Source organism: Aspergillus costaricaensis (assembly GCF_003184835.1).
Source record: "Aspergillus costaricaensis CBS 115574 unplaced genomic scaffold BO79scaffold_8, whole genome shotgun sequence".
NCBI lineage: Eukaryota > Fungi > Ascomycota > Eurotiomycetes > Eurotiales > Aspergillaceae > Aspergillus > Aspergillus costaricensis.
The window spans coordinates 905,760-918,104 of NW_020291808.1; the positions used below are offsets into that span (position 1 = coordinate 905,760).

Below are 12,345 nucleotides of genomic sequence, written 5' to 3' on the forward strand. Positions count from 1 at the left end.
GCTGGTTGTATTCGCATACTAGTAGTACCAGTATCACTTACTGACTAGTATCTTTTCGTAATCCCCACTTTGTAACGGGACGATACCCTTAACGATCAGACAACATACCGATGTATATATAACATGTCATTCATTCGTCTTTTTTGTACAGTCTCGGCCAATCTATGTTCGTTCAGCAATCAAAACGCCATGTAAACCCATCTAGTATCTTTCCGGGCACGAAAAAAGGATTTCCCAATGCATGACCGCAAAGAGACAGCACGTCTAGCTATCAATTTCGCGAAATGGATGCCAACCGAAAGAATAAACAAAATGAGTCCCAAGCAAATGACTCGCGCGCAATCTACGATTCAATCTTATCCACCCCTGGCCACCATCTACCAACATTCCGAAGCCGGTCGAATAATGCCCTCGGAGTAGAATCTCTCCCGACCATTTCCCCCCTTCAATGCGATGCAACCCGTGAGCCCATGTGGTCAAAGAACATGTCTCCCTTCAGAGTCGAATCCAGCCCTCCAATCGCCGAGTCAACCATACGTGAAGACATGCTGTCCGGTGTGAGCTCCTCATCCTCTACCGATGTGTTGAGTTCTGTGTTGATTCGGAGGTCCTTGGGTGCTTTCTGAGGAGGGATGTGCGACGGCTGGAGTTTTCCGACACCCACTGGGGCAGGAACGTATGTCCTGGGTCTGTAGACAAGAGGCGGACCCTGAGTACGTGCATCTGTGCCAGATTGTTCGATTGATTCAAAATAGCGGACAGTCTTAACCTTCAGCTCCAGAGTTGCATCTCGGTCGCAGACAATCAGCGCATATGGATGTAGCTGCAGCGCCGAGAGTGTCCACATGTGGTTGATGCCGCCTTCCAGGCCTTTCTCCACAGCAAGAGCCTTGTGAGCACCGGTAGCCACGATGACAACTTCGCGAGCATCCATGATAGTCTGGATACCCACGGTAAGTGACCTCCGCGGCACCAAGTCCAAGTCATTGCCAAAGAACCGCGAGTTAGCCAAGATTGTGTCATAGGCTAGGGTCTTGACACGAGTACGACTGCTCAAAGAGGAGCCTGGTTCGTTGAAAGCGATATGCCCGTCTGGACCCACACCACCCAGGAAGAGCTCAATACCGCCATAGCGAGCAATTCGCGCCTCAAAGGACGCACACTCAGCCGCGAGATCGGGTGCGTTGCCGTCGAGGATATTGATGTTCTGGGGCGGAATATCCACGTGGGAGAAGAAGTGTTTGTACATAAAGCTGTGGTAGGACTCCGGATGGTCACGAGGCAGTCCAACGTATTCGTCCTACTTTGGTTTAGCAAATTAAACCCTGTTTGAATAAGGGGCTCCGAAGTCTTACCATATTGAACGTTACGACATTTTTGAACGAGATATCACCGTCCCTGTGCCGGCGCACCAGAGTTTTATAGATTATCTCAGGGCTACTACCAGTCGGGAGCCCCAGCACAAAGGGGCGGTCTTCACTGGGCTTGAATGACTTTATGCGACCTAGAACAACACTATTAGCAAGTGGACGGATATAGCAGAGATATTAAATGTTTTGTAGAAGCATGAAGAATACGAGGAAAACACGATGGGTCTCTGGAAGACATACTGATGATGTAATCTGCAATGTATTCTGAAGCTTCAAGGCTAGTCTCCCTAATAATTACTCTCCTAAAGAAGGACATTAGTTTTAATCAATGTAGAAAAGGCGCTTATCGGGGACGGAATGTCATACATGATGGAAGAAATCCGAAGGAAGATGGGAATACTACTACGTCACTGATAAGGACGGAGGGGCGATAACAATGAGGGGTGTCACAAAAGCGAGGACAAAGAAATGGAATGTAAAATGGGCAATAGATGTGTGATGAGAATATATGAATGAGGATGAAGAAGGTCAAAGGTAAGAAGATGAGAAGAAGGAGAAGGAGGACTGAAATGGGAGAGGTGGTAGAGAAGTGGTTGGAGGGGAATGGATATTTTCTGAGAGATGCAAAGAGGAAAAGAAGAAGAAGAAGAATGAGGCAGGGTACCGTTGGGAGGTTAATAATGATTGTTAGACCGGCAACTCCATCCCAACCATGGCTCTGTTACAGTACAAGTTCCCATTCTATCCGGTAGGTCTGGATCGATCGACCATGTGGAGTGTGACAGAATGATACATGGACTTGCTGGACCTTCCCTCAGACCGTGTCATAGTCGGGTACTACTCCTACTAGTACTACTAGTAGTAGACTTTCAAAGTGAGATCTACATCGAGTCAACGCCGAGATCACCATAAAGGTAGATGATGACGACGACCTCGCCGCTATGATACACCCAAAGAGTACATTTTGAGTGAGGGAAAGGGTTTGTCTTTACTCATGAAATTGCGTGGGCCGAAAATTGTTCACCCCAGTGTATATTCCCAGGTATCAGGTTGGTAGGCAAGTAGCTGTCCGATGACGCAGCACTTTCCAGTACTGGTAATTTCATCATTTTATCTTATTTTATCGATATGTAATTAGTAGTACTTACTTACTATGACTCCTATGAGGCTGCCAATCAGAGTACTGCATTAGCATCAAGGCAGCTGCAAAAGAACCTGAACGGGTTAGCCGAGAGACAGGGAGGTAAAAAAAAAATAAAAATAAAAAGGAAATGAGAAAGGCGATTGTCACCGAATGGTATCATCAGCAGCAGCAACGTGATGTTGCAGAAGGGGGTGGCATGGGGCGAATCGGCTTGAGTAGATGCTCAAAGAAGCTTGCCAAGGAGGACATCCCCGAGGCAGGTGACCGTGGTGTGGCATATCTACTACTAGTAGTTAACTATCATGTTGATGATAACACTGATAAAGCGTTGAAGGGAGGGGGCGCCTAATCTGACGGGGCAGCGTCCCAGTGCTTCCGTTCCATTCAATTGGTTCAGAAGACTGTTGGCGGGCGTTGCCGTTGCATTCGGCCATCGCGGCAAACCGGGGAAACAAGCCCTGTGTGTCACAGACCCATGCAACCCTCCAGGTTCCCTACGCTGTGACCAGTTGGTAAGGTATGGTACAAAAATACCCGTCCGAGAGATTACGTATGGTACGTATCAGACTGGAAATAATTTTTATCTGCCACTGTTTCGGTATCGTAACGAGAATGTATCTTTGGTACACCACGTGAGCGTTTCACACAAGATTATCCAGCGGAACATTATTCTTCCAGCACATGGGAGGCTGGATGTGCCAATACCGAAGACCGGTGCAGGGAGGAAGGATGCCATCCATGTTGATTCGACTATCATTCTACTAACTACTACTAGATGGACAATAATAGGATGGGCATCATCCATCTATGATCTATCTCCTCCCAAAGGATTTCTCCTAGGCTTTAGAGCTCGGTCTACAAGGCCATATACCCTGACTTCTAGAAACTTAACCTCCATTCCCTTGGAGTTGTTGACTTCCTTCACACCCCATTGTCAGACAGACAGATAGACAGACAGACAGGTAGTAAGTAACTAGTTAGTTACTTACTAGCCTGTTAGTCAGGACCTCCCACCTATCCTGGGAAATTGGACTGGACGGAGGCTGGTTCAACCGGCCACTCATCATTTGATTCCTTCTCCGATCCGCCCGGGCTTTATCTGATTCATGAAGCTTGCGAGCTAAAGCAAGAGGTAGCTTGGTATCAACTGCCGGCGCCGGCGCGCCTGTCCTGTCCGCCCACATTTCTTTGACGTTTGCAACCGACTACCTTATTGACTGGGACTCCCTCGATTCCGTCCGATTCAAGTGGTTGCATTTCCGTTCCATACCTACAGTGTCTTTTTCCCCTTATCAGTCCTACTATCATACTACTGTCCATACTACTATTACTACTCTATTACTGCTGCTGCTACTGCTGCTACCACCTACCCCATCCATTATTCCGAAACAAGATTGCCTTTCTCTGTTATTGCACCCCCGCAACATTCCTTCCCACGCCGGGCTCTCATGGCCCCCAGAGAGGACATGTTGCCGCCTGGCTGGGAGGATCTAGACAGGTAGGAGTGTACTAGCCTTGGCATTCCCTTTTTCGATCTAATTTCTATTAATCGACCCCTTTCTGTCTCTTCTGTCCATTGATTATTGATACACTCCCCAACATACCATTACTTACTTAACCATCTGTTGCACATTACTTTCTGTACTTGTCTGTTCGTCGGCTCATTCCTGCCATGCATCCCATCCTTAATCTAATCTTTCTCCTTATACCGCCTCTTTCTCAACCTTGATCCCTTCGGAACCCACCTTCTCCCCCCCCCCCCAACCTTCCGTCTCATCGTTGCATTTCTTTTCCATTGATCATGGCTGACGGTTAGGCTGTCACATCGTCCCTCGGCAGGCAGATGGGCCAGCTGTTTATGATGGGCTTCGACGGAACGTCTGTTAGCCCTCAGATCCGCTCATTGATCAAAGACTACCATCTGGGCTCAGTCCTACTCTCTGCCAAGAATCTAAAATGTATATTCGCACCTCACCCTTTTTATCACTTTTCTTTCCCCGATGGATAGTAGCTGCCTTGCAGCCGTGTCTCTTACCTTTCTCTATAACTCAGATGCTAATCCACGTCTAGCCGCCGAGGATGCAACGCGACTGGTCCTGGAACTCCAGACAATTGCCCGGGATGCTGGCCATCCGGTGCCACTGCTCATCGCTCTCGATCAAGAGAACGGAGGCGTGAATAGTCTGTATGACGAGATATACATCCGACAGTATCCTAGCGCCATGGGGATCGCCGCTACAGGTTCGAAAACTTTGGCCCACGAAGTCGCAACGGCCACTGCACAGGAGCTTAAAGCTGTCGGGGTCAACTGGATCCTCGGCCCAGTTCTAGACGTACTCACAAACGTACGGACCCAGCCTCTAGGCGTCCGCACCACCGGTGACGATCCGCAAGAGGTGTCGCAATACGGTGTGGAGTTCATGAAGGGCTATCAGAAAGCAGGTTTGGTCACCTGTGGCAAGCATTTTCCGTCATATGGTAACTTGGAATTTCTCGGGTCTCAGACTGATGTCCCAATCATCACGGAGTCCCTGGAACAGCTCAGTCTCACCGCGTTGGTGCCCTTTCGGAATGCTATTGTCCAGGGGCTGGACTCCATGATGGTTGGGGGCGTTTCAATGTCCTCCGCCGGAGTCAACGTTATGCATGCCTGTCTGAGTGAGCAAGTCGTCGATGATCTGCTACGGAAGGACCTAAAATTCGAAGGCGTTGTCGTTTCGGAGTGTTTGGAAATGGAGGCCCTCACCCACAACATTGGTGTTGGCGGAGGAACAGTGATGGCCAAGAACGCGGGCTGTGATATTATACTCCTCTGCAGGTCGTTCCAGGTGCAGCAAGAGGCTATCAATGGCCTAAAGCTCGGTGTGGAGAACGGTATTATCGGACGGGCACGCATAGAGCAATCTTTACGCAGGGTTCTTAACCTAAAAGCCAAATGCACCTCCTGGGAGCGGGCCCTCAATCCTCCCGGCATCCCTTCGCTTACGCAGATGCAACCGTCTCATACAAGCCTCTCCACCCGGGCTTACAATAGCTCTATTTCGGTTGTGCGGGATAAAAAGAACCTCCTTCCCCTTTCCAACATCTTGGAATCAAACGAAGAGCTCCTTTTGCTCACGCCATTGGTGAAGCCGCTGCCTGCTTCAGCCGTATCCCGCTCCGTGAGTGAGCACTCAAATATGTCGCTCGATCCTATATCATGGGACCGGACGGCTTCCGTGCTAAGCGGCGAAAGCGTCTTCAAGGAACTTGGACGGTCCCTTTCGCGGCAAAGGAGTGGCCGTGTCTTGCATACATCCTACACGGCTAACGGCGTGCGTCCGATCCATGAAAATCTCATTGACCGGGCCAACGCAGTGATCGTCGTCACTGCAGACGCTAACAGAAATTTATACCAGCATGGATTTACTAAACACGTCTCCATGATCTGTAGATCACAATTTACCCCATCTGGTGAAGCCCGCGAGAAGCCTCTCATAGTTGTCGCTGCCAGTTCTCCATACGACTTCGCCATGGATCCATCTATTGGAACCTATATTTGCACTTATGATTTCACTGAAACCGCACTGGAGGCTCTGGTCAAGGTACTCTATGGGGAGTTGAACCCCGTTGGCTCATTGCCTGGTTCTATAAGCCGCAGTCAGAAGCTCCACCAAGCAAGACAACACTGGCTGGTGGAAACCTGGAATGAGGAAAGAGATGCACGCTCTTTAGATTCTCTTTTGGATGCGGTTAGAGGAGATTGTGCCCAGGGACAACGTTCCGAATTATTGGGAGTAACGTCGAGCAGCTTCCTGCTTCGGCGGGAGGAGATTGACGAAGCGCATTTCGTTGTTCGGAACAGCAGCACTCAAGCATTGTACGGCTTTTGTTCTACGTACTTCTTTCGCTCCACGGGGACTGGTGTTATTGGATCTTTAATCGTCCATCCTGCGCGACGAAAGTTGTCGATAGGAAATTCACTCCACAGCCGCGCCATTCGAACGCTTCTCCAGCGAAAAGGCGTGAAAAGATTCCAGCTCGGATCACGACTTCCAGGGATTTATCTCGGCATTCCATCGGCGAACCCAGTAGAGCGTAAAAGGCTGCGGCAATGGTTTGCAAACCTGGGCTGGAACACGGCGCTCTCGCGGCCCGTTTGCAGCGTGGTGCTCCGCAACCTGACCACTTGGACGCCACCCGACGGGCTGGCCTTTGGCCTTCAAAATGCAGACGTGACCTATGACCTCGTCCATGGCTGGGATTACGCGGATTCTATACTTGACCATATCAAGACGAACTCCAGGCAAGGTGTGATAGACATCTACAAGGTAGCTCTAGCAGGGGCTCCACATTGTGGCATCATTCGGGCTACACGGCCTGGCGATGGGGCTATCCTGGGAAGCGTAGTCATATATACCGGACGGGCGACCTTGGCGGAACATATGCCCGCGTTGAAGTCTACTCAAGTCCTGGCAGGGGGTATCTCATCTCCAGTCATTTCGCCTTCAGTTGGCGAGTACGCCACTGTCATGCAGGGGTTGGTCTTGCTAGGCATCAAACAGATTCGCAAACAAGGCGCCGAGGCGGTGATCATGGACAGTGTGAGTTACTATGCCGTTTTTGTTGGTGCTCAACAAGATCCATCGTATTAACATGCTCATTCTAGGTTGATATCGATGGTAATTTTGACTGCTTGTCAGGACTGGGTTTTAGCACTCTGCACAGCTTTGAAGAAGTCAATTGCGATGCAGCGACATGGACCATGGTGCCTGGACCTTGACCGCTTTTCCTCTTGTGAACCCACCGAATTCTCGCTTTGTCTCGATACTCATTTGCTTGGTTGCCTGCTGCCATATGTATGATTTCTGGAGGCTTCTCGGCATCGTACATACGATATCCACCATATATTGCACCTTTTTTTTTTTTTATGACATGTGTTCTCTTGCCCTGTTTCGCGAGCTCTTCTGTTGGGAGAGTTCCACGCCTTTCCTCTCTATATCTGTTCTAAGATACCTTCTTAGCTGGTTCCATCGAGCCGATCAGCCGAATGTGACTCCAGGACTGACCACGTAGGTGTAAGCGATGACTGACATTGGAGGGCAATTTGTACTTGGGGGTGAACGCATTGGCCGCAGTCACAAGCAGGTACAGAGGAGACATACTTTGCGCGAAAATGCCGATCGCCGCTTAGATGATTCACGCGATAGCGCCGGTGCGGAAATTAAATTCGGAGTGGAGCGCTGCTGGGCCGGAGGATGTTTGCGAAGCGTTGGCTGATGGATATTGAAAACGTTCAAACGCATCATATCCCGAATGCGGTTGCTACAGCCCCTCTTTCGAGATCTAGACTGTCAAGGGAGGAGGTTTAGAATCCACGCAACGAGAATTATTAGTATCTGTAACTGTTAGTCTGTAAGATTGATTGAGCAAGTCAAAGCCGTCACTTATGGGGGAAAACGCCGCGGAACATCAGGATTTGCAGTATGAACTCCACCTCCGAGATCCTCCCGATGGATTTGGGGGATTGTCAAGACCAGTAGAAAGTGATAAAATGAAAAGGGGCGGAGAGCGGCCAACAGAGGCGAAGGTACCGATGAATCCCTGCTGCTGCTTTCGGACGTCGGGGACAAACTGGGTCCGGCCAACAGCAGGAGAAAATCCGTCCTCGTGGATTGGGTGGTTCTCAAGGTACTAGCTCAATCTTACTAAGTAAGTAGCCTCCCCAATGCAGTCTTGCAACTCTACCAGTATATCTTCTTTCTTGGTCCACCACAAGTAGAAGCCTCTATCCACTTTGTAGGTAGAGTCTCTAGTTAGTTAAGTCTGTTCCGGTAAGTTGTCTTCTGTACGGAGTAGTACTTAGTTAGCTTTAAGCCCCACGCGTGGAGAAGGAAAGGCGAGAGGATCGAATCGGCTTGGACTAAACTGCAGTCCCACCCCGCGGGTTGGCGGTCCGTCCGGTTGCGGTGGCCACTTCAATTCAGTTGGAATGTCCTTCTTCTTTTAATCTTTATTCCTACTTTGTAGTATCTCAGTGCTCCGTATCCCCCATTACTATATTTATTGTATATTCAATTATCCTCGATTCGTACATTCGAACCCGGGGTTTTCGTGTGGATTTTCCGTTTTCACCTACGACCTTTTTTTTTTATTCTTTTTTTCTTCTCTTCCACCCAAAGAAAAATAACTAATTAAAATAATCAAATAAACTGCAATGATATATTCCCGGTCCTACGTAGACCTAAACCTAGCAGACCGATTTTAGAAGATGCAGACAGAGTGTGATCCACACCACCCAACCAGGGAACTCAAAATGACGACATGGTGCCATTCTCGGGGTCAGATTGGGTAAATCAGCCTTGGATCCAGGATCTCACCCCTGAGAATGAGACTACGTACTAGTACTAGAAGTGCAGTGGTCAGGGACGGATGCTCTAAGCAGGATAGGGTCAAAGGAACCTGCTTTTGCCTCTTTTCCAAACACAACCATCCCCACCCCCCTTCCATATCCGTAGTGTGTCGGCAAGAGACTGAACAGAACGAACATGTGACTGGGGCAGCCACACCCTTTCCGCCCGCCCCCCCCCCCCCCATAGATTCACATCGCACTGGCTGCGATCCTGTCTTCGTGTCGTGCTAAAATCGGACAGATGATCAGCACGCGATGTGTGAGATTCTGCCCAAACCAAAAAAAGGCACAAAGTCTAGACTCTAAACCATGAGATGGGGTTATACTGTGTATCTAGATACGGATTTTCCACTGGCAGGTGTAAGGCTGGTGCCAAGCATGCCCTGAGGGGGGGCCTCGACGAAAGAAAACTACGAGAAAGGCTGCAGGTGTTTTAGACTTTGGACTTGGTCCCACAAGGACTGGCTTGTGATCCTGTCAGCCTGTCACACACTTGCTCCTACTTACTATTGCTTCCCGTCGGTGATTTGCCTCTTCTATATGGAGGGAAGGAAGAAGGTTGTACCGTAAGCAAGTAACTAAATACGTGTAGGAGGGAAGGTTCACGAAGCAGTAGGCATTTTCAACGGATTGATCGGTCCCCTTGCATACCAGATTTGTTTCTTTTTGGTGATTCAATCATTTCCCTCCCTATGATTATTGTAAGTTTCATTTTTATGTTTTTTGTGTTTTTATTTTTATATTTTTCATTCTTCATTCTACAATCAGGGAAGACACTATGCAAGCTCTTCTGTAGTTCCAAGACCCCGCAGTTAAGCCCCATAAGTCCTGCAACTTGCAGGTGTCCTAAGAGGCTTAATATTCTTCTGCTCTCATCCAAAGTGTCCATTGTTTTCGATGAAAGAGTCTACCCACTTACACATATACACATTGAGGCATTTTCGCCCCGGAACCATAAGAGGGGGAAATCCAATTGCCTCGAACAATAATCCTACTAACTCTCAATGATGGCAATCACTTTTGGTGGGCCCACACCCCCAGGTCTACACCTCCGTACTAAGCAGATACTTGAGTGGAATAGCTGCATACCCAACTTCCTACGACTAGCTTTATTTGGTTAGCGCAAATTTAAACGCAGCTTATTAGAATCAGTTAGACTCGAATTACTCTGCAGCTCGTGCCCCCGGTTCAAGAACGAGCAATTTGCGGTCCAACCTTCGGACGCGGCTAATCCGGCTTTGTCCCAGAGACTGAGACATTTCATTCGATCATAGCCAATCATGTTTCCAAACTGCCTCCTGAGCAGGACCACCCCCCCCTTCAATGGTGGCCACTGGAACCTCTCACTGCAGACTGCTCGGAAAGCTGGGCAAAGGATGATGCTGATGATGATGCTGCTGCTGATGATGATGATGATGATGTTCTTGTAGTCGACGATGAAGGCATGGGACATACCTCTCAGCTGAAGGTCTGTTGAATTGTAGACAGGTACCCTGGATACAGTACTGTGTGTGTGAGACCCTATCCCAGGTGTGCAGTAAATTAGTAACTATTTCCAGATGCGTTTTGTATTGTTTGATGGGTAAACCACTTTGGGTACAAGGGATCCCAGTACTTATTTGAGAGACTGCATGCGGAGAAACCAGTGGTAAGCAGCACTAATACAGACAATAGAGCTTTTTCAAGTACTCGTTACACAACCCTAGTACTCACTTAGTAGTATGCTAGTGATCACTCCAAATCCCTTGTTTTCTGACCATGTAACTTAGATTTGTGGGTTTGGGTGCCCCGTTAGCCCAGGGCCACATTTCCGAGTGTTGCGGGTGGGTTATTTACTGATTTCTAGATTCTCGCACGAGCGTTTTGGCTAATAACCCCCCTGTAAGAGCATTGTTGATGTATGCAGAGGAGAAACAAGAATATTAAACAAAGAAAAGTAAGAAGTAATAATAATGATAAAAATACAATAGAATGAATTGATGCATTTGGGTTATATGTCCTCCAAGTAGCAATACTTGTGCTATAGTAAGCTTTCAGCTAGGAACTTTAGTAAATCCTGCTGCTGATGATTTTTACGTGTGAGAAATTAGCAAATTAGTTCTAAGTATATGTTGATAAGGAACTTCACAAAATCGATATACATGCGACCGGACTTCAAGGTTGACTGATTGAATCACATAAATCGGCTAGACTGGGCGTACTTACCCATCTCGGACACTACTTACTTACTACACAAAAACATTGTATTCCATGTAGATTTGTTGTTTTCGCTGCATGTGTCAGGGGTTCTACTGCGCTCAAGACACAGCTTTACCCAGCGATGGTTGGCCGTCTTGATGGCTGGGGTCGGAGAAATAATCCATCACTGATGACGGAAGACATTGGGAAAGGTGATCTACCAAACCAACCATCTTCGTTCAACCAAAACAGTATTGCTACTGGAATTACCTCATACAGCTTAGGGCCACATCACCGGATCAGTCATTTTCTTTTCTTTTCCATTTTCTATATTTTTACAGCTTACTACCTGGGTTGGTAAAAGCCGAAACCGCACTTAGGCGAGGCCCTGTATCGAGTACTTAGTAAGTACTATTACCTACTGGTCCGGAACGGACTTGATTGAGATTGGCCAGTACGCAAAACCCTTGGACTTGGAAGTTCTCTTTCTTTAGGTACTATTTTACATGGCATTCTGTATCACAGAAGTAGCATAGCCATAGCCCATCATCAACATTTGCCCCAACTTCAGGCCGCCTTAAAAGAGGGGTCTCTGGTGTTTCTCTCGGCCGATGTTAGCCGAGAAAGTTTGAGTCTATCTTATTTAGAATGAGACCAGGTTTATTATACTTATTATTATAATTTTTCTTCTCTCACGGTATACACTGTGTTTGTTTTTGTTCCTTGGCCACCCTCACTTACCCTCCCTGAACTAGTAGAGAACAGCCCACTCAATACCTCGGTAAGTACTAGCATCTTCATCATCCCGAAAACAGCAGTCGTAGGTGTTCATATTTTAAGATTGGCAGAACCGTTAACAAAACTGGCCTATAGAGTAAGGCTCTGACCCCGAATTCCCCGGGTTATAGTGGGTCTCCTATGAAGCAAGTCCTAAGTACTCATAGACTAGTGACTAGTACTTTGAATCTCTCTTTCACGCAACGGCTGCATGCAAATCGGATTTTCCTGGACAAGCATCACCTGATCCGGCAGGTCCTACATGGGCCTCAGGGACCGAGATACTCGTAGACAGAACCCATAATCTGTAGCCTTTCTCAACCACAACTAGTACCGCATTAGGAACATCCACAATACCTCCCGTTTTCAAGGTACCAACGGCGGGCAAAAATCAACAATAACACTGGTGTAGACCAGTAGCTCCTGAACACGTGATCAACATTGTGTTGTTCCTGATCAGAGAGGGATGAAGGTATGCCACTTTG

General features: G+C 48.0%; 2 protein-coding genes across 2 annotated transcripts; one reads left to right on the plus strand and one right to left on the minus strand.

Annotated features, from left to right (window-relative positions):
* Window positions 1-4: 4 nt before the first annotated feature.
* Window positions 5-1,987, minus strand: BO79DRAFT_169676 (putative glucosamine-6-phosphate deaminase). Its single transcript, XM_025679493.1, has 4 exons — window positions 1,737-1,987; window positions 1,611-1,672; window positions 1,356-1,504; window positions 5-1,300 (listed from the first exon to the last, which is right to left on the minus strand). Coding segments are annotated over exons 1-4 (1,068 nt in total). The 5' UTR covers window positions 1,739-1,987; the 3' UTR covers window positions 5-445.
* Window positions 1,988-3,773: 1,786 nt separating this feature from the next.
* Window positions 3,774-7,766, plus strand: BO79DRAFT_191424 (putative beta-N-acetylglucosaminidase). Its single transcript, XM_025680824.1, has 4 exons — window positions 3,774-4,012; window positions 4,354-4,472; window positions 4,585-7,097; window positions 7,163-7,766. Exons 1-4 carry the CDS (start codon window positions 3,963-3,965, stop codon window positions 7,274-7,276), a joined length of 2,796 nt encoding a protein of 931 aa, XP_025542176.1. The 5' UTR covers window positions 3,774-3,962; the 3' UTR covers window positions 7,277-7,766.
* Window positions 7,767-12,345: the final 4,579 nt, after the last annotated feature.